The sequence below is a fragment of the Poecilia reticulata genome, chromosome 1 (assembly GCF_904066995.2).
Source record: "Poecilia reticulata chromosome 1, P_reticulata-male-v2, whole genome shotgun sequence".
In the NCBI taxonomy this organism is placed as follows: Eukaryota; Metazoa; Chordata; class Actinopteri; order Cyprinodontiformes; family Poeciliidae; genus Poecilia; species Poecilia reticulata.
The window spans coordinates 22,211,724-22,238,918 of NC_088830.1; the positions used below are offsets into that span (position 1 = coordinate 22,211,724).

The 27,195-nt window shown below is 38.1% G+C and overlaps 1 protein-coding gene across 11 annotated transcripts in view; it reads right to left on the reverse strand.

The window, feature by feature from the left end:
* The window catches only part of adgrl3.1 (adhesion G protein-coupled receptor L3.1), a 161,401-nt gene that overhangs the window by 51,844 nt on the left and 82,362 nt on the right, over positions 1–27,195 (reverse strand). For 9 of the 11 annotated variants that reach the window (XM_008416710.3, XM_008416793.3, XM_008416701.3 and 6 more), the window contains exons 8-11: positions 8,767–9,177; positions 7,130–7,233; positions 5,426–5,611; positions 2,971–3,009 (exon numbers count right to left, since the gene is read on the reverse strand). In XM_008416710.3, coding sequence (XP_008414932.2) covers positions 2,971–3,009; positions 5,426–5,611; positions 7,130–7,233; positions 8,767–9,177 — 740 coding nt within the window. The remainder of the gene's footprint in view (positions 1–2,970; positions 3,010–5,425; positions 5,612–7,129; positions 7,234–8,766; positions 9,178–27,195) is intronic. The other 2 variants (XM_081609017.1, XM_081609045.1) reach the window with 1 other exon arrangement.

Here is a 27,195-nt window from a genome sequence, read left to right on the forward strand (position 1 = left end):
CTGGCTACCTTCTTCTTTTAGCGCATCCTAAAGCATCAAAGCCTCTCCACACCACCAACTTCATCATGGGTAAATTGCCAATTTGGTATACATGAAACAAGTCCCCAGTTACCCAAAACCAAATGACCGAGGAGGGGTAGACGAAGTGTAAGAAGTGGAGAGAAACAGAGAGAGAGACAGAGAGAGAGAGAGACAGGGGAGGGAATTCAATTATTTTTTTTGTCTCTATTAAGAATGTAGACCTCCTGCACACTCTCCTCACTTGGCAATTAGTGCCACGGATAATTAACGAGGAGAGGGCAGTGCCACACCACATCCCTAATCATGCACGTTTCTATCTGGCAGAGTAAAGAGCCTGTTGGTATAATTTTGTTTCACATAACCAAGGCTAATCATATAATCGATCACTCACAGGCCTCCTCTTGCTGCACCTGAGGCGTGTGCTCCGGCATTTGGATTCAGACCTGTGCAGAGTCGTGCGCGCGCTGCCTTTCCCCCCCTGAAATGCAGCCTTATTTGGCTTAAGGAGACGCATTACAAATGCCTGACTGTTGCGATGTGACAGCGAAAGATTATTGTTGAAAATATATTTAAATATTTGTGGTATTGCGTGTGAACGCGTGTGTGCGTGCGTGTCATCTTGCATGCACTCCTAAGCCATGTTCTAAGATGTGACATTGCTGACTGGTGCTGACGTTAAGACTTTTCAGGGGAGTATGGAGGAAAAAAGCCTGCATCAGGAGAAAAAAGAGCAACCCCATCTACCATGTGTTTGCGTGTGTGTGGGTGTGTGTATGCATGTGTCGGTGGGTGAAGAAGACAGAAAGAAATTCTCTGTCTACAGGCCATGCATGTGGATTTTGGGGTCCTTTGATCTGCTGAATAGTGATCTTGTTTTTTTTTGTTTTTTTTTTGGTTGACCAGATACATTCTTGAAACATGTTAGGTTTTCTGTTAGCCCACGGCGTCGGCACAAACAAACAACGATGCAAGAACACCAACAAGGACAAAGTGTAATTAATTCATAGCCACAAAAAACAGGAAGGTATTATTTTTAACACAGCGAGGCCGTGATCGAGCCGCACTCAACGGGGTATCCATCATGTTCCGATGTTTCTCAATGTGTGCTACACACACGGCATTTCAAGAAATGGAGATGGATAGCCAGTTATTTGCTCCCAGACAAGCCTGTGTGCAATTCTGCTGAGATAAATGCAACCAAGATGAGCTATTACTGATATTGATCGTGCCCTCTTATCGGTGATATATTTTGGAGCAAAATTAAAAACCAAGGAATAATAAACCCAATGAAGAAACAGTCTGATACAGAGATGCTGATGAAAAGTGGAGATCGAGACCAGAACAAATCTATTATCCTCAAAGGGTTGCATTGCTACATCATGAGAGCATCATGCACTGAGTAATGGAGTCGGGTCACTTTCAGTTGGAAAAATGCCAACTCGGTAACCGACTCATGGGAAACGTCAAAGCAACAACAAAATTGCTTAAGGATGAGAACTTAGATTTATTTTTGGTATCTGTGTATTTTAAAAATTAATTTGGAGGAGTTGAGATGTCATTTTATAGGTAAAACACACATTGACTACTATTGACACGTAACTCTGCTAATCACTAACATCATCACTAACTCTGTCATCGTTTTGGTTTTGTTCTAAAGGCGTCGTTTTACTCCTAACACAATGTGATATCTCATGTACTGCTAATACAAGTAATTATTGACCACTTAGGTCGTTAGGACTAGACAAAAAAATAAAATAAATTCTGTTATTAAATCACTTTTATTTACATTATCTATGTATTAAAAGTTTTCAAAAGGTTTGCATGAAGACCATTCTTAAATTAATAAGAGTTAAATAATCCAATGATATTAAGTTGCAGCATTGTATTTTAGTTTCTGTGTGATATATTTTCGTTACATTTGAATTACACAATAGTTAAAATGTGCAACTCAAACTCGACTCAAAAATATTTAGCATAAAAATAGTCATAATTTCTACATTTTACATCAGGTTTTTAAAGGATTCTCTTCTATGAACATTCTACCATCTTCAGTGGTTGAAATAACTGACTTTTAAAAGGCCTTTTATTCTACTAAAATGTCAAGGTTGTTACTTTAGAAAATCAATTGTTCCTTTTAAAAAGAGCAAAAGAGAACATTTTGACTCAAAACAAAAGACAAACTGCCCAAACCCTTTTTTAAAATATAAATTCTGAATTAAAGATCAAAATGAAATGTATTTTTCTCTTTTTTTAATTAATTGCATTAATTACTAATGCCATATATATTTGATAATCTTGTGTATTTGAAGGAAAATAAGAGCCGGAGAGACGTTGATGAACATATCTGAATTTCGTTCTTAAACAGTATTCGGAAATGGCAAACAGAAAATTCAGACTGGTGCATCTCTGGAAGCTGCAGCACATGATTGCATTTCATGTGTGGTGGTGTCATGTGTGATAATACACACACACAAGGAAATACACACAAGCTTGCATGGAAGATAACATACTGCAAATTAAAAAAAAAAAAAAAGTATAAAATAATTTCTCTTCAAAAAATAGTTTGCATGTTCTCCCTGTGCATGCTTGGGTTCTCTGGCTTCCTCCCACAGTCCAAAAACATGACTGTTGGGTTTATTGGTCTCTCTAAATTCTCCTTAGCTGTGGGTGTGTGTGTGTGTGTGTGTGTGTGTGTGTGCGTGTGTGTGTGTGTGTGCGTGTGTGTGTGTGTGTGTGTGTGTGTGTGTGTGTGTGCTTCATTGTTTGTCCCGTCTGTCTCTCCACCTCTTGCCCGTTGACTGCTGAAGATGGGCGCCAGCGCCACATGCGACCCCGCAAGGCATAAGGTGTTGGATAATGGATAAAAAAACAAAAAAACAAAACAAAACCCAAAGACACAAGGGACAACGGTGTTGCAAAGTAATTAACCAAACCAGGAAATGGAAATACCTGTGTGAAAAACCTGCAGGACCTTTCTCTCTTCTGAAGCTGCAAATTCAAACAATTCAGCTGTTAGCAGTGCAGCACCTCTCACCTATTATACACACACATGCAAAAGGAGATACACTAACTTCATTAAGAGTGTGCAAAAAAAAGAAAAGAAAAGAAAAACACTTTGGTGGCCAAATTGTATGCTACTCAGTCTCCCACCCCTTATTGCCTTTTCTTCTTTCGCTCTAACATATTTATCTTCCTGCTTTTTTCCCTCTTAAATATTGACTTGATCTCTGCATCTACTGTCAACTTAATTGATGCCATTAATTACAGAGTCCTTCATGCGTGACTGGTCAGTTGCCTAACATTAATAAGCAAGCATCCCAAAGTAATATATCATTCAGTTAGAAACAAATAACAACGTAAAGCATTTTTATAAAAAAACAAAAAAAACAAAGAAAAGGTCAGGTGTAGGTGACCGGAAAGGGCTAATTTTTTTAGCTTGACTGGTTTGTCTAGTGTCTGTCACATTCAATATTTAAAAATCTTTTTTTTTTTTTCTGGTTTGTAAACACAATAATACATTGTGGTCTGAAACATGAAACGTGAAATTCTGATGGCTTTTTAACAATTTCCACTACATTTGATCTATTAAAACTAAAAAGAAGCAACCAAAAACTAATAAATGTGAGAAAAATGATCCTTCAAAGCTTTCCCCATCTGGCATTTTCAACTGGCAGCCTTACAAGGCAGTACTGACAGACTCAGTTTATACAATTACATGTCAGTAAATTAGAATATTATTGAAACGTTAATCCCTGTCAGTAACTGAAATAAACAAATGGAACTCATATGTCGTAGTTTCATTATATGTGCAGTGATAAAGTTCAAGCACATATTGTACTTATTGATTATTAGAACTTCGATCAAACAAAAAACCCAAAATGTAGTAATTACATGGGAGCTTTTTGTGTTTTAAATGAATTTTTTACTATAGAATCGTTATAGTATCGTTCTATAGTGAGTCGACTCTTAGAGCTAACTCATTCAAATACAACACATCACTACAAGTAACTTGGATTGTGAGCCTATCTTCCTCCAGGTTACGGGACCAAATTATATTTATAACAAGACTGAGTAGCAGTTCAGTCCTTTTTCTCCATAGGACTTTAAGACACTTTTTATGTGGACTCTGGTTCAGGAGTGACTTATAAAGGAAATGTCCTGTGTGCATCTCTGTTGTCTCGTAGTGGACACAAACTCTTCAGTGGGCTCAGCTTTACAATCCTCTCAAGGCTGCAGTATTTCTGTTGCCTTAGCACCTTTTTCGACAACACTTTTTCCATCCACTCAACTTTCCAGTAGTACTCTTGGAAAGAGCACTGCTTCGGCCAGATCCTTTAGAAATATTGTTTTTGAGGCTGAGCTTCCTTACGGATAGTGTCAGTGATTGTCTGCTGGACAACTGTCACGTCCAAAAAGTCATGACGATAACATGACCAGCACATTCATTCTGGCTCAAAAAAGCTCAATTTTTATCTGTGTTATGCAAATGAATTTGGGGTTTTTCTTTAGCTGTTAGTCATAATTATCAAAATTTACAAAAAAGAACTTTTTCAACTGAATTACTGAAATAAATTATTTTCATACAATTTTGTAACCTATAAAGATGCAACTGAAGCCTCTGTTGACAGGCTCGTTACTGTGTTTCACTACTGCTTTATTCATAAAGATATAATCTATATATTTAAAAAAAAAAAAGCCAGATCTTTATCAAACAGCTTCTTCAGAGAAATTTCCAGATTATTTTGTGAAGCAAACCGTTAGTTAATCAGGCAGTTTTAACCAGCCTATCTCATGGCTAACTCCACTGCGAAAGGATAACTTAATGTGACAGCTAAAGAAGGACAAAATTTCAATTATCAACTGCCTCTAAACAATTGCAGCTCAGCGACAGAGGTTCGTTAAATGATCTGTATATTCTCTCTCTCAGGGCTCTGCTGTGTACTTTAAATGTGAATAACTGAAAGATGGCTTTATTAAATGTTGGTCCCGATCTGTAAAGAGAGTGGAAGGACCCTGCCAAACACTAAGAACAGTTATCTGTCTTGTGGTATGTCGAGCAAAACTTCATACAAAGAGCCACACAGTGAAGAGGATAAAACAGAAAGACTAAAAGCAGTTATTTATCATGTGGAGTTCTACATTGTTACGCCTGCTACTTCATCAAACTCTGCACAAAGATGTTTTTTTCTTTTTTTTAGACAAAAACAAAAGAACATGCTATTCATCTTTCTGTTAACTCTAAAGGACCCTCCTCCCCTATCTGTTTCCCTTTTCTTACTCCTCCATATTTCTTCTGATTTTCTGTCAGCTTGAGCTGCAGCCCAATAAATGCTGATGCCTGTAGAAAAGTCTATTTTACTCCATCACTCTGTACATGTTCACCTCCTGTGTCTTTAGGCAGTACCTTGGTAAGGCTGCGGGCAGCACTGTCCTTGCCTCCGGGGGTGAGGTTCCTCAGTTGGACATCCAACAGTTCGACTAGCTGGGCCATGGCCCGGACTGTGGATGGCACATCGCCAGGACGCAGAAGCCCTTTGGTCTGCTCTGCCAGCTCCTTGGCCACAATCGCTGCCGTCTCGCCTGAGCGAAGCTGCAAGCCAGGGAAGGATGGCGGGGGGAGGCGGCGGGGGGAGGCGGGGGAGCACAAAGTGAAAATAACAGAGAGATGGATGGCAGTTGAAAAAAAAGGAAAAAGTTAGACGAGGTGAGAAGAGAAGGGAAAAGTTCGGCAAAGGAGAAAAAGTTTGTAAGAGTGTCAGGTGAAGAATAGCAAGAGAGAGAGAGGAAGGTTCCAGCAAAATGACAGATGGAGAGAAACAAGACAGAAGAGGACGGACAGGACGAGGTAGACGCAAATGTGAAGGAATGGCGGTGACGGGAGAAAAGGAGGGAGGTAAAAAAATGTAAAGGGTTAGCTTAAAATTCACTTCATATAGGGTGAAAACATAAGACCGATACAGCAGAGACATTTACATACAGCATGCAAACACTGTACTGTAAGTTGTTTAGGAAATCATTATATAGGGAAAAAACACATTTCCAGTTCTACAATTCCCTGCATATGGCAGCTTTTCCAACAGTGGTCTGGATGGATGGATGGATGGATGGATGGATGGATGGATGGATGGATGGATGGATGGATGGATGGATGGATGGATGGATGGATGGATGGATGGATGGATGGATGGATGGAGAGGAAGAATAAATGGGTCAATGAATGAATGAATGAATAAATGAATTAATTAATTTAGATAATTAGCATAAAATAGTGTCTGCAGATACTTTTTTTTTTGCAAATTCAAATGTTTTACATCCCCTGCCAGGATCTTTCCATCTTTTTTTATCCAGAACAGAGAAATATCTAGATCCAGATTCTCAGACTGAACATGAACCCTGTATTTGAGCTTCACTGGTACTAAACTGATTTTTTTTTTTTTTTAACAAACTGGGAAAATAATTTAACAGCAAAACATTTACCAAAATAAAATAAAACAAAACAACTGTAGAAAACAAGCACAAAAATATTGTTGAAATATTTTTTTCAACGGTTTCTCTTTCAGATGACCGCTCCAAATCTGTAGTTACATTTTAGAAATGACTTAAATTCTAAAATGAATTTAGATAAATAAACACAACTGATAATCGGGTGTTTTTTATTTCACTTCACCATTTTGCAGCTTATTTTTAAACCTTATGGTCATGTATTTATTTATTTATTTGTGTTTTTTTCCTAGTAACAACTGAAAAAAAGTTTTATTCAAAACAAACGAAAATGTAAGTCTTTAATGTTCTTGCAAGTTTTAAACGTAGGAATGTTTTTCATTCAACAGTGAATTAATAAAGCCATTATCTAATTTGTCGCTTCTGATAAAATCTCATTGTGAGTTCATGACCTCCTTAGACATTTCTTGTTCCCTGCAGCGATGTAATCTCTCAGATCTCAAACAAAAGTTAGGGCTAAGGAAGAATGATGAAGCGATACATGGACTAAATCTTTCCCTGTGGTCAAAGCTTCGGCATGGGCGAGAAAAACTGCTTCGGGGGCTTTAGTCACAACACAAGCGTATCGCTGAGGGCTGACCGAGCCAGTGGCAGCATTCAGACTTACTTTCTGCATGATGTGGTTGACCCATGGTGACGTGCAGTTGCTGAGGTCAGGGCCTTGGGGAGCCCAGTAGCCCAAACGGGGCAAGCACACATATGTGGCCACGCCTGTAAGACAAGAAGAGCAAACAGGGTGAGACAACCATGACATTCTCCAGAAGACAGGGAAGCTGTTTGGCATTTTGGGGTTTGCCGTGTTTGGCTGTATCAGCATGTAAAAGAGCTACAGAACCATGCAAGGTGTGCATGCTTTATGTGAAAGACCAGCACAATCTAATGCAGGATTTTGATGTGAAAGATGTGAAATATGTGCAACTTCAGTGGCATTCATCTTTTACTTCTGGTACAGCTAAATAAAACAAGTGAGGAAAAAAATGCTTTCAGAAGCCACCTAATTAAAAGTCCACTTAAGGCTGAGAAGCAGCCAAGGCTAACACTGAAGACGCTGCAAAGCTCTCCAGCTCAGATGGACGAATCTGTTAACATCTAGAAGTTGTGTGTTCCACAAACTTGGCCTTTGAGGAAGATCATCGAGGAAAATCTATTTTACAAAACCAAAGCCACAAGAAGTCCAATTTACATTTTCACCTCAGCCAGTCCTGGGGACATATACATGTGGAAGAAAATGCTCCGGTCAGTGACACCAAATTAAACTTTTGACATTTTATGTGAGGCCAAAAACAAAATATGCAGAACCTTGAACACACCATCACCACGAAACATGGTGGTGGTAGCGTAATGTGGAAGCCAGTCAGAGTTGATGACAAGATGGATGGAGCTACATTAACACGCGGCAATCCTTAAAGAAAATCTGGTAGAGGTTGCACAAGACCTGAGACTGGAGCAGATGTTCATCTCCCAGCAGGACGACGACTCAAACAACAAACCAGAACTGGTGACCATCAGGAAAGGTAACTGATGGTCACTCTACATATGGTCTGACTGTGCTTCAGTTGTTTCATTAAGAGCAATGGGCCAAAAATTCAGTCTCTATGTGTGCACAGCAGCTAGAAACCCGTGGCTGTGATCAGCTTTTTAGTTGTTCAAAAAAATTAAAAAACAGTTCCTTCACTTCACACAACACTTTGTGTCGCATAAAATTCCAATAAAAGTTATTAACGTTTATGGTTTTGACAAAATGGGACAATGTTCGACAGGTATGGCTATAAAGACGTCGACCCTGAGTCATTCTATCAGAACCACCTTAACTCCAATACGTGTTTTATTAGTTTCTTTAAATGAGTGGATGCAGTTCTCCTGCCCACACACAATATTCTGCGCTGATCTATTGGCAAAAATATTTAGCAAGGATAAAACGTCTGTCTGTCTGTCATGTTCAGTCATATTTCTGGCGAGTGGATCTGGAATCCGACGGCTGTTAGCAATCGAGTAAACAGCCACTGCAGTTTCTTAATTGAAAATATTTTGATTTATGTTAATGAGTCATCCCCTACATGATTAAAATTTTGGGATTAATTTTGTTCGTGGATAATAGTACCTGCTGCTGCAAATGCAGAACCATATAACTCAGTTTGCAAACACTGTGTACACACACACACACACACACACACACACACACACACACACACACACACACACACAGACTTTCTTTTGTCTTTATCCTCCATCCACCTCACTCACCCAGGGTCCCCACAGGGCAGGGCTGCTTGGCTGTCTGGCCTTGCTGCGTGCGGGGCCACGATATGTCTGCAGTCACCCTCGGAGTGCAGAAATCCTGGGGCGGCAGCGCAGGCGGCTGTGGGGCCGCAGGAGGGACTTGCACGGGAGGGGATCGGCCTGCTTTCTGGTTGGTATCTGGGATGTGATTGGAGTCGGACGATGAACCTCCAGCCGGGACCAGATTAGGCTGGCGGACTGTGGTGGTTGTCCTGTACCGCTGGCCAGGGGACGTGGTGAGGAGAGGTCTCGGGGTGGTGTAGAAGGGAGGGGAACGTGTGGTGGTGGCGCGGCTGGTCGAAGAGGAGGAGGAGCCTCCCCCGCCTCCTCCTGCCCCTCCACGATTGGGTGGAAGCATGGGAGGTGGGCGATAGTCTGAAAGGTAGAAAGACGAAGTAAATTAGAGAGCTTTTTAAAAGATCCTAAATATAATGAATCCAACTTATCGTATTACTTAATTAAACGCGAGCCAGGTTGCTAAGAGTAACACATAGCAGATCAAACAAAGTCACTAAAAGACCGATCAGGCAAGAATTAGCATTATTGTGCAGTGGCATAATATGGCACGATTTCAAACACATTCACAGGCATTCATTTACAAACCAAAAGTGCCGTTCACAGCAAGTAGCTCATGTTTCTGATGACTTTAAAAAGTTCCCACGTAATTCATCAGATTTCAGTGCAGGAGATGTCTCTAAGCATTCAATCAAATAACAACAAAACAGGAAAAAGAAAAACTTCAAGCGTCTGTGTGTGGGACCTACACAAACACACACTTTAATCTGTAATTATTTCAAAGTAAATCACCAACTGCTAAATAAGAGCAATGATTGGTCTTCTCTGGAACAGATTAGCAGTCTTCCCTGAGGGAGCAGTTCACAGCAGTGGATCTCGCAGCCTAACTTGGCGGAAAAAAAACATTCTTTCGGCGTCATGCATGATTCACGATGCGAGGACACTGCAAGAGGCAGGGAGGCTACTTAAATGCATATGGCACACTCTTTGTTGTCAATATTTCATCGTAAAAGGACTTAATTATTCACACCGACCCTGTTTAGGGGACAGTTATGAAGAAAGGATGGATAAGAAGAGGGAACGAAAGAGTAACAGAACGCGTGTTTGTCAAGTGTTAAAGCTCCACTGTTGATTACTGACATTCCGTTGTTCTTTAACATCACTGTGTAACGTTGCACACAGACTTTGTGATTTGTTATGTCTACATCTTTAATGATAGAAACAACCTTTGCATATAAAACACTTAACATTTTTGGCAGCCTAAAGCCTTACATAAATTAATCTCATACTTCATTTCTGTAATATTTAGATTACGTAGTTTTTTACCCTTCCTGCCAAATCCCAAGATTGATGGCAGCTTTGTTTGTCACAGCTGTTTTAAACTGTTTTAGCTATTGACTGTTGACTTCAGTGAGCATCTCCCTTACTTCAGTGGTAAGTTCACTTTTTTCTTTCCCATTTTTAAAAGTGGTTAAGAAAAATTTGCCTTCATGTCACGTTATAGCTACACTCTAATGAAGAGGAAATTATTAGTTAAACGTTCCTCAACCATGCGATCAACTTCAATACATGAAAAGTTACTTGAGTTTACACTGAATTTAATCTTAATATCCATGTAGATAAAATCTTATTTTCCCCTGTCAGCTGCTCAGCTGATTATGCTTTGCAAGTTGAAAAGAGATGTTAGGTTTTCATGTTTTTCCAACCTTAAGGGGTCACATTGTCATTAACTGCCAGCTAAAGGTTTGTCAATACTTGGATAAAAAAAAGAAAAGAATACTTTACAAAATATATATACATATTATATATGTATAGGATAACTCACTTTCTCTCGTTAGCTTTATGTATGCTTATAGATGAAAAGTAGAAAGGGATGGCATGTTTCCTCCTATTTCTATTTTTGAATATTGGGGGTGAAAAGAAAAGGGGTTCTGAAAGTCACACATTGATATTTACGATTTGCAATCTGTCATTTAATAAAAATAAATATCTGTTAAACATTGATTCATTACTTTTTCATCAATTCTGCAAGAATCAATGGGTCTTTGTGCATTTCCTCCAAAAAAACAGGAATTCTGAAATTATTAGTTAAAAGTTCCTTAATACGCTGAATATTATGTTCACATTGATCAACAAACAAAAAAAGTAATTCTAAATTTAAGAAATGCTTCAGTTGTATTATCCCTATTTTTTAATATGCAGGGGAAATTCTACATATACATGAAAAGTTGGTTGGGATAGAATGTATGATTATCTTTAAGTTTAATATGTCAAATATGGGAACATATTGAAACCCAAAGAAACAAACAAAAACACGTGAAATTCTAACTTAGAGTTCCTACAAAATCTAGTTAACTTGAAAAAGTTACAGTTATGATTAAATTATTACTAATAACCATGATGATTGACACACACAGATATATATATGAACAGTAAGGAGGGGTAGTATATTTTCCTGCTTTTTCTCATTTTGAAGAGTGGCTAAAAAATGGACTTCAGTGGAATGTGATATTTACACCCGAGGGAAGTAACAAGCCAAGAAATATTAATCAAAACTTCCTAGACAAGAAAAAAAATGGAATACTAAAGCATAGATTGAAAAATAGCATCAGTTACCTGTTACTCTATAACAAAAGCTATGGGTGCCACTATTTATATCAGCAGTGATGTGTTCATTAAATTGGGATGTTATTGCCACATTCCTAATGTACTTTCATTAATCAGATGAAGTGTGTCATACCCTTGGTTCAAAAAAGTCAACATGAATATTACATTATTCAATTGTTGTAGAGTAAATCTACTCTGACACTACATGGCAACCAAACCCAACACACTGTATGCGTCGGTCAAAAATAAAGAATGGTAAATATGATCATATTTAACGTTTTTTTTGTTTTGCTACAAACAAACATTAAATAAATGTTTTTTTTTTTTGTTTGCAGTAATTGTCCAACAGCAAAGCAAGTCAAAAATGTTCAAGAGAGATTCAGTGATGAAACCATAGCTTTATTTTTGTGCCTGGTTCTTTTTCATATTTTATGATACTAGCTACTTTTATGTAAATATAATATAAATACCTATATATATCTTAAAACCGTGGCCGTGAAACACACATCTTCTAAAGTGCACTTAAAGGCAACGAGAAACGCAGCAGGAGTGAAAGCAGCAGGAGTCCTCCCAGATCAGAAGGACAGCGGTGTACAAATTATCAATGTTTTCATGTCGCGTCAGTGCAGCATAACTTCCAGACGTAATTAGATAAACCCTAAACATAGACGATTCGTTGAAGATCGTCAATGACGCAATGAAGCTATATAGTTTGCAGCCAGAGGAAAAGTCAAGCTTAGTCGCCTGCTGCAGCTGTATGTCAATTTTGAGCAAAAGCAGAAAGAGCAGCACTTATTTTTCTGTCCACCTGCCGCATAGTGTCGATCGCAGTCACTGAAAGCTTACAGAGTTGTCAGCTCCTAGTGGGGTGTCTAGAGAAAAAGAGCATAACTGTATAAATTCCACCATTACTGCTCATTACAGCTTGCCATAAAGTTGCACATATAGATCAATACAAGTTTTCAGTGTACAGCAGTGTGTGCTGGTGGGGCTTAATTAGAGGTAACAACATCAGCCAAATCTGAAGGGATTGTATTTCTGTAAGGCACGCTTAAGGGTATTCACATAATAAGTTTCCTTTTCCTGTACCGATTTTTTCCCCCCTTTTTTTTAATGTCTTTTCTCAAATCTTTTTGCACCTTTGTTCCTTTGGGGTTGATGGGAAGGTGTGAGAGTGGAGAATGAAGTGTGACTTTGTGTGGTGCTAAGAAAGACCGGGTGTTTATTTCATTTAACCGTGGACTGGAAGCATTCGCTTTCTGTGGATTTTTTTATTTTTTTATTTTTTTCCCCCTCCAGTTCCGTTAAAGACGCTGTTCATTCTTTCCGTCTGCCTGCCTGACTGGCAGCCTTTGTAACATCCTGTTACGTTCTGTTCTCCAGAGCTCGATGGAGTGTTTCTGCACCTAAACCACGTCGCTTCGCAAAATCCTGAAATCTCTGCTGCCCCTGCCTGGCACGTTCTCCGCGGAGCGCTGCCATCAATCATCCGCGGCAGCCGCGGCCCAGCTGTCAATCTGCCCCGTGTTTGTCTGAGTGAGTGTACTTATGAAGCAGAGGCTGTGTGTGACTATCTGGACTCAAATAGGAAGCTCCATTAGGGGGCCTGCCACAACAATAGGCGAGTAATGGTGTGTGTTCGTGTGCGTGTGTGAGTGTGTGTGTATCTGAGGTTGATGTCTGCTGTCATTTGAGTACAGGCCAGAAAACACAGCGGCTGGCAGCTTACCGGTGTGGTAACACAAAAAGTCTGAAAGCATCACAGACGAGGGTCCTCAGCACTTCTCCGCCAGCCAATCTCTGTCTCTCCTCCTTCCTTTCCTCATCTCTTCTCCTGGCATTATTATTTGTTGCTCTCTCAAAACTGTCTTTTTCTTCCCGACACATTCTTTGCTCCACCAAAATCAGCTCCTACGTTCATCAACACCACCTTTCGTGTCCTGCACACTTTTTTTTTTTTTTTTTTTTTGCTGTTGCCACTTCCCTTGCACTTTTGCAGCACTTTATCTTTCAGTGTGATGAATTCATCACTCGTGTCTCTCAAGGCTGCAGGGAAGCTACGGGAGCATGACATAACAGGTTCATGAAACATTTATGTAAAAGAAGGCTAGGTTATACTCATGAGGGCTGACATATCTGCCTGCATTTAAGCGTAGGAGGCCTTGGGTAAATGCCTTGTAACAGTCTCAGCTTAACGTAAACACTGTCCTCTTTGCCAAAACATTTGACACAAAAAGAGACATTGATTAAGAAAAAAAAAAAAGATTTTGAATCCTATCTATAAAAAACATATGGCTACAGAAGAAGTAAAGAATAATAATAAAAAACAAATACCTAAACGGGATGTGTTGCTACTTTGTTGCTATCTCATATGAGATCAATATGACTGTAAAATGTGATTTTACACAGTCAATTACAACATTTAATACAATATGGCAATGCCAATCAACATTTTAATAAAATATGAGGTACTGTCCAGGAATGAACTTTGCATCCCATTGATTAATCTATCAAACAGGATCGTAAACTTTTTATTTTATATTATATTTCTTTCAGTTTAGCTGTTTCATATAACACCAGTTTACAAGAAATGTCAACTTTAGACAGTTGATAGATACAGCATCCAATGCAGTTCAGATTTAGTCAAAATATGTATAGTTCAATTCCATACTAAATATAAAATGGTGCAGTGAAAGTCAATTGATTTTAAATAAAAATCAGTGGTTCTTGAGAATAGGGACAAAATGGGTTTTAATTTTCCCATAATTTTTTTTGTATTATTTCTCAACCTTATGTATGCAAATATGACAAATAATGTATTGGAAATATAAAGATGCTAAGGTACAGGCTCCCAGTTGCAACATGTTTTTTAAAAATTAAATTTTTAATTGACCTGACCCAGAACTTTGTCATCACCATCTGACAAAAATAAATATAAAATTATTTTTAAAATACCCTATTAGTGAAATTTTTACTAATTTTACAGACAAATGCTTCTCAAGAAACAAAATAAATATTATTTAAAACAAAAAACAACAAAAAGTCCATCTGACGAAGTTGACACAGAACTGAAGGTGGTGACAAACTAGTGAGTAAAATGAAAATCTTGGTACATGTGAAGTAATGCAATTTATGTAAAATGCATTAAAATGAATTCATAGCACATTTAAGTGAGATTTGACAACAATTTCACTGAAAGAGTCAGAAAAACTCTGATGGAGTTGATATCTGACGGAGTTGACAAAAAGCCAAACTATCTCAATTGATATAATGTTATTCTGAAGGAGGCCATATTGTAGCTCATCAGGTCCATGAAATCTTTACAATATACCAAAATTTCATCAAAGTTTTGTAAATTGTCAGTTATGGAGATGACACATCATGGTTGTGACAAGCAACTTAGGAATAAAACAGAAGAAAAAACTAAAGAATAACATAAGCTAACCATAGCTAACTAGCCCTCTTAGCAAAGGAAGAGAAAGAAAGTGGTCATGGGGTCCTCAGAAGTTCTGGTGCCCCCCAATAATGCCTGATTTTTTTTTACATTATTTTCATTTTTGACGGTGTTGACAAAAACTAGGGACAAATTTCAATGTAGTTGGAAAATATATAACAATAATTTTTAATTCAATTTATTGATACTTTTATAATTATTTATATGACTACTTATACTTAATTGTCATAATATATAATTTTAGTATTTCTTTAATTGTTTTAAACTATCATAATGTATTGAGTTCTGCTCCTGAACAAGGGCTTTTACAGGCATCATCCACAGACTACAATGTTTAAAATAAAAAAAATATTTAGCAAACACCAGGAAAATATACATTGTTGTGCTCACATGACCCAGGTTAGTTTAGTCAGATATTTGAAAAAAATATATATATATATATTTTGTGTATATTTTATTCAAATTTTGTGCTTTATCCATATGACCTGTTTTGTCCCTATTCTCAAGAATCACTGAAATAATAATAAAATAAAAAGGACAGGAACATTTTTGAATGAACCCCAGATTTTGGCATCGGCTTGTCTTCCCTGGTGTCGCTCAGGTTTTTGCAAGCATGTGGCAACAGTGGAAACGAAGCTGAACCAGTCTGTGAATGAGAGGCCATTTTGTCCCGACTGGCAAACAATGGACGGGAAGGGAAGACAAAAACTGGCACAAGGTAATTTCTATGCTTAGGACAAAGAGAGGAAACACAGTAAGTGCAGCAGGAATATTTTCCATGGGGAAAAACCGAATATAAAGGTAATGGCAACCAGGCCAGCTGACAGCCTTGGGTCTGAGACAAGATAAGCTGAGATGAGTCCTCATCTACTTCAGTCTGTAGCCAACAGATAATAGCTAATATTTACAGTAGTGATTGTGACAATACAACTTATATTGCAATATTGCCAAGAGCTGCAATAAGACTGTTGTTTATCATATGGTGAGAAAATGACAACTCAAAAAATTATTTTGGCCATTTGATAAAAAAAAAAAAAGAAAAAAGAAAAATCAACATTCAAAGCAAAATAAATTTGAATAAAAACAGTTTCAAACAAATATAAAACCAAATGTTTTAATGTAATTTTATTTGCAAATTTCTTAGTCTATTGCGTTTCCCTGCATTGGAGTGAGCCCAGGGGAAGGTGGTACAGCGGCAACCAGGCAGTAAACTTGTTCCCAAAGATGTCATCTGTCACCACACCGGAGGGGCCACATAGATGCCGTCAGTCAGTCAGTCTGAGATGCTAGCACATCTCGCATGCACACTGACATTGCGTGAACCTGTGAATATGTGTGTGTGTGTGTGTGTGTGTGTGTGTGTATCTGTGCGAGTGCGAGACACTGTTTCTATGTTTGTGTAAGACTCCCTGTCTCTGCTTCTGCTCTGTTGCCCAGAAAGCTCTTGTTGACTTCTTGCTTGGTAAACCGAGGGATTGTGAAATCCACAGCACAAAAAGGTAGAAGAAGAAGAAGAGGAAGAAGAGGAAGAAGAGAGGGGGTTGGGGGTGGAGGTGAAACGAATTTCCCCTGGCAAGTTGTTTGACACCGTCAGACGAAAACCAACAGACAGGCAGCAGAAGAAGCAAAGGAGAAAAAGACTAGAGGGATTTTAACTAAGACAAAAAAGTTTTGCAGAAGTGAGATGAAGTGTCTGTTCTGCTTCTTAATATCCATGACGATAATAGCTTATATATAGGGGATTTCCTCTTTGCATTAAAAGTGGTGAGAGATGGATATGGCAAGGTAAGGTCAAAGTAATCTAATTAGGAGTTGGAGTTTGCATGGAGAAGGGGAGCTTTCTGGGCGTAATAGCTGTACACACACACACACACACACACTAAAAAGGGGCTGCATACTGTGATAACACACATCCCCTATGGCTGCAGAGAGCACACAAATATACACCCAATAATACAGGAGCTTACATTTCGCTCCGTCATACCCACACTTTAACAGAAATGTGCCTCTCAGTACGAACAGAGCTTGTGGCGAGTGGCTCAAGCCTGCTGATAAGACAGAATGCACTTCAAAGCAGTGATGCTTTAAGATAAAAAAAAAAAGAAAGAGGAAAAAAAAAAGTACCCTGACTAACAAGGACAGTTTTAAAATGGCTGCCAGGCAGCAGCCTATTCCACAGCTAACATTTCCCATATATAAGCCAATGTGGCTGAATAGGCCTGATGGCCTGCCTGTTGGTTGGATATTTGTGTCATCATCCTCCTGCTGCGGCCGAAGACACCTGCAGCAGGTTTCCCAATTACATGCTTCTATTATAATCCGAGGAAGTCCCTCTGTTCCAAAGACAAACTACTTTTTGTTTTCACCTTTGTTTCTCTACTTTATAAGAAATCATGGGCTGTGTCTTTTCAGTCTTCTGAAAATCATGCTAATTCTGCAAAAAACATCTAGCAATTTTTTTTATGTGCTACAATATGAGCTATAGTATTTTGCAACTAGCCCAGTGGCTACTGAAAACGTTTCTCTCTGCTTCACATTTCACTTTTTCTGTTTTTTTTTTTTTTCATAACATCTGAGCAGCACAGCTAATTTGGCATGCTATGCTACCTGTTTGCATAATTGTTTTTAGCTTCCTGCAGTGCTGTGGGCTTCCCTTCCACTCTATTGTCCTGGCTTGGCCTGTTTGCTCTGGCATCTACTCTTAGGCAGAGGAAATGCTGCGCAGGGGCCAAATGCACACAGAAGGTCTGGTTGGGGCTATCCAATTGATAAGGACACACTACAAGCAAAGAACAGGTGCAGCAGACTCTCCGAAGCACAGTTCAGGCTCTGCTGAGACGGCTTTGTCGCAATCTATTTGGAGGAGAGAGAAGGATGGGCAGGGAGCGCGCGGAGGCGGAGTGGGGGTGTTAGCAGGGGTGTTGAGCACACACCAGCGTATAAGAAAGGTGCATTGTGAAGCAAAGACTTCTCATGTCATAAACAGGATGCATGCACAGAGTATTGAAAAGTATTATTTTTTCCTTACAACCAATTAGAGTTATTGCATAGTCTTAAGTGTTTTCTGTTGTTGGAATTTTATGTGACAAACCAGAGCATAATATTGAACTGGTGAGAAAATGGCAAATTCCAAATTTTTTACTAGTAGAAATCTGAAATGTGTGGCATGGATCGATCATAAACACATAAACCTAAACTGAATGGAAGGGGGCTATGGACATAACACATCAAGCCTTTGCACGGATCATGACTTGATTCAGGTCTAAGGTACCATGAACATTCTGTGAAAGATAAACTATGACTATCCCTTAGTGGAGCGATCTCCAAAGTCAACTTTGGCAATGAAGTCAATTTTTCTCAGCCTCGACAAATGCAGATAAGATGCTGCCGTTTGCTGGGAGCATGCATCCCCTGGACAGAGGAGCAACTGATGCTGTTTACTCCATAAATGGAATTATTTATGTTATTTACCGGAGAGAGCCAAGGACAGAAGAAGTCCTCTAGGATGGGAATCCATCCCTCTAGCCCTCTTGCCTTCAGGACCTAATTCCTTCGAGTGACCACTCAAAATCAGATAGAGATAACTTTTTCCAGAGAGCAACTTGGGGAGACTCTGATAAAAATCTTAGAGTTTAAATCAGCTGAATGATAAGGTGCAGAATTTTTAATTATTTTAGCCAAATAATTTTTTTTCTGATAAATAGAAGTGAATCGCTTTATTGTTTTTAATAACGTTTGTGTTACTTTAGCTTGTTATTCCAGTTTCTCATCACTAATCACCTATAATCATAGGTTCGCTTGCTTGATTAAAAATGCACACATAAATTCATGTAGTAGCTCCTTCTCACAATCTAATGTTGGCATCTTTGAGGGGTAAACAAATTACAATGTTAAGAGAAAGCCTAAACTCCGGGTCTTTTTTGAGGTAGTATAATAATAGATCATATAATAGGAAATTTAAAGAATTCACATTTGATAGAATAAACAGTGGTGTAAATGAAAATACTTTTGTAAGCAAAGAAGATGGATTCTGATCTAATGAGCTTCTTCATGTGTTCCCTACATGGCTTGTGGCAAACTGCAAACTGGTTTTAGCAACAGGTTTTGTATTGCCATTCTCCAAAAGTTAAATCAACTAATGGTTGCCCGTTTTACATTCTTTCACCTGTGCAGTGGATCTCTGCTGTTAGCGTTCCTGACACGAATCTCTTTGCCGTTTCTTGGATTACTGCTGTCCTTGACAGGCCTGTCAGTTTAGGTGGCTGTCTGATCATCTCTTGATAGATAATCCATGTCATGAAATACAAATAAAAATGACTTGAAGTTTGTAACTGTAATATGACAAAATTTGAAAAAGCTCAGTGGATATTAAATCTATCCTCATCTGTAACTCTTTTCAAATAACTGCAATCAGTTGTTTTCACCACCATTACTATAAGAATCAAGCTGTCACTAAGTAACACTGAACTTGCTTGTAAGTTTAAAAAGATCCCCTTCAAGTCCTAGGAGGGTAGGAATTTGTCTTCCAAGTGACCACACATTGCAAACGAATACACAATCCATACAGAGTTTAGATATCAATCTGTTCCCAACTTTTCCATTAAGTTATCCTTTAGTGCCGCTGCACCAACAACACTGCAGGACATCCAGGGAGCAGTTCAGAAGCTTTGAAAGAGCAGGAGCATTAACATGCCATGGGTAAAAATGTCTAAGCAAAAGATTGTAGGTATAGTGAGACACCTTTTAACCAAGAAAAAGTATTAGCAACCCCATCCATATTTATTTTGAATGAACCGTAAAGAGATTAACGATGGCAGAACTTCACTTACTGTTTGGGTATTAAGGAAATGAGTGCTGCAATAGATAACAGAAAATTGCACTAAAAAAAAACAAACAAAAAAAACTAGCAGAGTGTGGATATGGACAGAATTCACACAGGCAAGCAAGAAAAGTGACAAGGGTTAGTCTAATCAGTGAAACGGTTAGTCTAATCCGGTGAAAGATGGCCTCCACTTTAACCATTAACTGCTGTTGTTCTCTCCACTTAAGCATGTTTCCAGCATTCCCGGCACTGCTGCTGCTTGATTGCAATCTGTTGCAGAGTAGGAGAATGGACGAGAGGCACGAGCAAGGGGGGAGAGAAGGAAACGGGGTGTGTGTGGTGAGTTTGTATGGAGAGGGTAGGGAGAGGTTTTGCAGTAAAAGACAAGGGAATGGAGTTTCTAAAGACAATAGACATTCTCTGCTCGACTTCCTCAGGATTTCGACGATTAAGAGTTCAAGAGTGAACACTTAAATTCCTCTAAACTAACAAAGTGGCAAGTAAAGGTCATAATTATTGTTTGTAGATGAACTAAAAATAAGTAAGATAACAGTCAATGACAATGACTACATATTTGCCTAAACATTGCAGCATTGTTGGATCTGGAAGTATTAAGAAATAAAAAATAAGTTCAATCTGTTTTGAGTTTAACAAAAGCTCCACATTTCAGAACGGCGATAACAGGTTCCAATAATTAACATAACCAGTAGGATGTAAATGAAAATATGGTGACAGTCGTTAGGATTAAGTTTGATATGGGCCATAAGTCACTGCAGGTTAAATAAACCCAAAACAAAACAAGTAGGACGTTTATATTTTAAAGGCTCGGGGGTGAAAGGTAACACATCAACAACTGAGGCGTACTTGATGTTTACTTTTAGGCAGCGGTTTAATTCTTTGTAAGTTTTGTTCAGACTACAGTTTTACAAAAATGAAGCACACTCTTGCTACTTCCAAATTATTTTAGAGACGAAGCAGCAGCCAGGGCTGCTAATTAAAACATTTGGATAACTGGTAACCAGCAGGTGTGACCAGCTTTGTAAATGTTGAAGTACGCTCCAGGTGTGTTGGTCTGGAGCGCACAGTTAACACAGTGCAAGGAGGAAAGGCTTCGCAGCGGACCTGGATTTTAGGTCATTTCCACACTATTCAAAGTTCAGAGCAAATATCGCCAAGAGAAAAACACCTAAGGCAACATCTGACATAATCAGGAGTCCCAGCAAATTTCCCTAAAGGTCAGACTGTGGAATGCTAAGAGAAATTGAAAAAAAGTCCAAGACTCAGACTTAAAAACACAATTAGAAAAGCGAAGCAAATACGGCTTGTTTGTAAAGCACTGCCAGGAGAAAGGCTCTTCTCTATTAAAACAATATGGCAGCACAATTCATGTTTCCAAATCCGATTATCCGAAGCACACCAGCAAATATACAACAGGCAGAGTGAGACAGAAAAGAGCGAAGCTGCTGAAATGGTGCCGTTAAACACCAGACACAACCCTGAGTGAAATGCTGTTGACGGAAATTGCTGTCCACAAAGATGCGAGACGAATAAACTTATACAAAAAAACACAGACTTCCTGGTATTTCTGCTACAGGTGGTTCTGCAAACAAAGGGCTGTACCAAGTTTATGCCATGTCTGTTACTATAATCACGGAAAATATTACTACACAGAACAGTAAAGATTTAATCCAATGTTTTTTAGAAGATGTATTTTGGCTTTAATGGTTATATATTCATTTCCTCAAGTATTTTTTTGTGGTAATTTACTTTTTAAAAAACACAGAATTCCGGTCATTCCTGACTTTCATCTGCAGAACGTTATAGAATTTTCTTGAATGTTGTGGCTACAGAAATAAAACTTAATTTGTGCTTGTCTTTTTATATTGCTTTTTATTATAGAGTCTCATATCATATATATCAAACTGGAATGTGACTCGTGTATATCTATGTAGCATACACTATTTACCTTTTTAATCTGATTTGAGAAGAGCTATGCAAATACTTTATTATTACCACCTTTATTAACTTTCTTCCTACAAGTCAGGTCAAACATGGCGATTCACAATTACTTTATTTTTTATTCTAACTCAAGGCTGTGGTTTCTGTACAGTAGAACATGCAAACCTAAGTGCAGTATCATCCCAAAGGGTGAGGAAAAAAACACTGAAAGAAAACCAAATAAAGCATTTTGTACAACTTCAGCATATACCAATTTTCCCAGATATAAAATAACAGAAATCTAGCCCAGTGGGGTAGCTGTGGAAATAGAAAAGAGAGAAAAATGCAAAGTGGGGAATAACAATGCGTGTGAGTTGGCATGTTCGCTGGTTTAGCCCCGTTCGCCCCACCCATCTTCAAGATGCAGAAAACATGAATAATTTTGTGACTTTGTTGGGAAAACTTTCTAAAGTGTGGCAAGGCAGACTCGAGGTGATAAATTATTCAAATGTTTCATCGGAGCCATGCTGCTTGCGTAGGGCAAAGTCTCTATAATATGCATGTAAGAAGACATGATGAAACAACTCCATAAACAGCAGAGAGTAAGTCGGTGCTGGGGGACTGCAGCTGGAAGAAAGGGGTGATGCGAAGACAAGCGACTTTGACTCCGACTTTACATAGGCATTCATGCACCAGGCCTCTATAATATATACATCTGAGGGTGCTTGATGAAACCACCCTGTGATGCTGGATAGGAGAAGAGAAGGAGGGCAGATTATGTGTGAGATAGGAATGAGAAAGAAAAAAGAAAAAAAAAAGAAAAAAACAATCATTTAAAGAGAAAGATGTATGAGACAGAGAGAGGAAATGTTAAGATTCCTGCCATTGTGAGTCTATGTTAATGTGTGAGAAACACAGGGAGAAAGAATGGGGATTTAACAGCAAAGGAATAAAACACAAACAGACAAGGGAAACAATAGATGAAGAGAGGCACTTTGCTTTTTTGTAAAGAATCTAGGGAGAAGGAAAATAGATTTAAAAAAAAGATCATAACCTACTCTATTATACAGCTGCTGTATGTTCTGCGATTAAACTTCAATGTTATTTGTTAAACCATAGTAAATTAAACATGTAAGGTGCCATGTGACTTTCTTTTGGTGTTTGACTTCATTTGCTCACAGACAATCTCCAGAGATGTATGCAGCAGAAAAGCAGTGGTGAATCAGTTTGTGACTGTTTTTCAATCAATTCAGCTCATTCTGACCAGTGACCGCCTGCTTGGAAATTCAAAGCATCTGATTTATGAGCTTAGCATGCTTAAGTGTTTCATGGTTGCAGTAACAGCAAAGACTCTTTAGTGTCAAAGTGGCTGCTGAGTGACTGTGAGGTTTCTAAAGTGAAGCACAGATATGTGAAGTTCAAAAGGACAATGTATTTTGAGACATGCCTATGTTTCAGTCAGGCTGCAAAAGAGAGAGCAAGACTTCTGGCAGATAATAGCTTATCATTTTAAACTTTCAGCTTTTCTGATGGAACTTTCTGGATTTTTAAACATGGCCGCCTTTTGGATATCTTGAAGTTTAGCTAAAGACTTACAATCTCATTTCACTTGGAGAATGGACAAACTTGTGATATCGACTATACTAAACATGCTAAACGACAATACAAGATGCTAAAGAGACTTTAAAAAAAATCACCAATATGAAATAATTTTTTTATTTTAAAACAATGAAAAGCTGCTTTACAATGATTGCTCTATTGTGAACACATTCACTTATGTTTCTTACATTAATATTGTTAAAGAAAAATGGTAATGGGCTCAACTTAAAACTAGCAACTTAAAGCTTTACGACGACTGATGAGTGTAAACTGGCCGCAAAATTATCTCCGGTAAATGTGCTTTTATTCCTTTTAGTCAGTTTTTGTCGATACTTTACCCTTTCAGAACTTTAAACACGTATTTATAAGTCAGTATTGTGTTCGTCTAAATTTATCTAACAAGTTATTGTAGTAATAAATATTAAATAAAGTATAGATTCATTCTCCATGCACTACTTCTCTAGCTTGCTACATGTTTGTTTCAACACAGTGCTGTCTTTTAAATGGGACAGTCGAGGAGAAATTAAATTATAGCCATCTTTGGCAGCTTAACAATCGCCACGTGTGTTTTTTCATTAATGGAAAAATTCCTAAACAGACAAGACTTGTAAACAATAGGAAGAACTTTAGGGTGCCCTTTAGTTTAGATTTAAACAATTAACTAACAGCTTGCACCAGTCACACAGAGGTTAGGGGGTTATTCCTTGCTTTACACAACCAGAGAAATCTGTGTTCAGTCTCCCACTGAGATGTTAATGAAAACGTTTTCAACCTTAGAAACAGCATGAAGATATTGTTGGAGTTGACGCTACTGCAGTACAGTTTCAAACCCTAAAAATTGACAATAATTTTTAAAATAATTACTAATTAAACTAAGTTGAACCCAAAATACAAAAGTTTGCGAGATATCAGATCCAACCCAAGAAGCACATGACATATGTAAAACCTTTAAAGGGAGTGCAAGTTCTTTTTAGCTTCACTGTCGTACTTTTAAATCCCTAAAAAAATGTGGAGGATACTCCTGGAGGATGCTTAGTCAGTTGTTTAACATTTTTGGTAATGATAAACATATAGGCATGACAGAAATATATTTTTTAATCACTAGGCATTCTGACTTTGTACTAAACGACTGATAATAATTATAACTAATGGCACAATTTTTTTCAGATCAAAAAGGAACAGTCAAGGACTCCTCCATCTGGGATGTTTTTTTATTTTTATTTGTTTGTTTCACTGTATAGCACAGTAAGTAATTTGTGACTCTGAATCTATGGATCTATCCAGTTTTTTACTCCATTCTGAACCTACTCACACAAGTTGTTTTTTCTCAAACTAACAGTGGTCACACACACACACACACGCACACACACATCTAAAAACTGAATTTCAATTCAACAAGCTACACTGCCTCTGATACACAGGCAATTCTATATAACTATCAAATGAGGAGTCTGTGCAACTGCAACACAAAAAATAGTTCTCTGTTGTGTTTATTTGACAGAGGCAAGCTTCATTACAGAGATAAAAAGAAGCTGCTGAATAGTAAACCAAACTAACTGCCAAACAGATGGATGGAAAATGCTAGAGTTTCTTAGCGGATCACACAGTTTCGTAATGAATCGAAGGAGAATGTGGATGAAGGCCATTAAATATTTGTTCTCTAATATTTTGTGCAATAGTTTTCATTAACAGAACACCATGCAGAATGCATTTCAAAAAGATATCCTCACTTAGTTGTCAAGCATGTCCCAGACTCCTTAGCATACAGGAGTCTCACTGCAGCCAACAGGTAATGTAGCAGACAATGCATTAATGCACTTTCAGTAGAAAGCTTTGGAAATATTATTTATAATAGACATAGACATATTTTGGGAAAACTATATGTTTGTTGTCAAAAAATTATTTTTTTAAAACCATATTTAAAGAATCTGAAATTAATGTATAATATTCTCCTCAAAGTTTGAATAGCTAGTTCAATAGTTTTTCTAATGCAAGAAGAATTAATTACAGAGTTAAGGTTTCATTAATCTCAAACTGTGTTTTAAAATATGTCTATTGAATTCAGAATGATCTAATACCGGTTTGATGAATCCAATGAGTTCACATTTTAAAGTACTGATGAACAAATGTGTTTCAGTGTCACAGAATAAAATCAGTAATTGCCCACTAATGTCAACAAGCTGCTCTCATCGGATTATGACCAAACAATTTAAAAACGGAGGCTTTTTCAGGACTTATCTTAACCAAATTTTATCAATTTCATTTCACCACCACCTGAACATATTCTTATTATTATTTAGTACCATGTGAAATATAAATGTAAGATAACAATATCCCCTCGTTTCGCTGTGTTGAATTTATTTTGTCCATCCAGTTAAAGATTTGTATTGACATGACTGTCACTCGGTGGTAGATTAGTCACCTTCCAATTGGAAGGTTTTTGGTTTGATTCCAGTTTCCTTCTGTCACATGTTGATGCGTCCCTTGCCAGGATACCTAACCCAACCCAACCCACTTTTTTACCAATCTGTGTAGAAAGGCACTGTATAATTTGAGTCAGATTACAATTTATCACATTGATTTTCATGTGGAAAAGAAAAGATTAGACGTTAAAATAACAATTAACTTTACAAACTTGTAAAATATCCTCATTGGAAGCTTACCTAAGATTAAGATTACCAAGCAATCTTTTCTCAGTGTAAAGTAGCTTATTAAGGTTTAATCAGTGTAGGAAATTTCACATTTATGGAGGATGATATGGTCTCCATAGTAATGGCAAGATAGCCATTTAGTTTGGAATTGACAACAAATGCTAACTTTATCATCGTGTGCAGCTAATGGCTATTTTCACAGTGATTGCAATCATTTGGATCTTGATGCAATTTTTACAAGTTTATTAAAACAATATCCACATTCCATTGTAAGCAATGTACAGTCAGTCCAAAAGGTCTGTATCCACACAGGTCCTAAAATGTACCTACCAGAACTCTGGTATTTCACCCGTTGTGTTATAATGTTTCAGTAACCTGACGGAAACTTCAGTTCAGTTTTCTGGCATTCTCTTTGTACCTGGCCTGCTAAATTTAAGTGTGCCAAGGAAACTGTGCTCCTTTTCCGGCATGCCGAACCCGAACAATCCCAGAGCCTCAGAGGGAACTCTTTCAAACCGCCTGCCTTTGTTATCCAGCTGGGTAGACACAACTAAGTAATTGGTGCTTCTCTGTTGTTGCCCAATTACTCTCTGTCCTCGGTGGCCAACCTCGTCTCTTTCTTAGACCATGGCCCATTTCCTGTCTCATTTCATATCTTAAGAAGTCCACATAAGCGAAAACAAAAACAGGGAGTACATTAGGCTACAACAGTAATGAGCTGAAACATTCTGAAAGACCCTTTTCTCACTGTGTTTTCTGAATAGACTAAGAAAAAGGAACAAGAAAAAAAATGCCAAAGCTGGAACATGGTAAGTTTGCTTTCAACGTTTAGCTCAATGCTTCACGCATTTGAAGGGAAAAAGTGACATTAGGAGGAGTTCTTCTCTTCAGGTTTCACAGAGATAAAGGCCACACAGTAGTGTCAACATGCACCAGATTAAATCTTTGGAGCATTGATCAGTCGCTTTATTTTCTGGAGAATGAGAGAATCATGTAGTTAAGGTAGTTAATTTATTCTTTGTCCTCCCTAAGTGAGACAGGAGAACGAGGACGCACGTAAAAAGAGTGATGTTCAATTGATTGTATGTATTTATCTCCGTCTGGTCAGCACTCTGGCTTGTTGCTATGCACTGGAGGTCATTCTCCACACTGAATCCCCATTGATCTCCACTTTAGAGCCTCCCAAGACACCGTAAGCTCTATAATAGGTATGATGTCACCTTAATAATGAATAAACACTCATGAACGAAACAGCAATTCATGCTTTACATATATTATTACGCGCGCATACTCATCATTATGCGCAT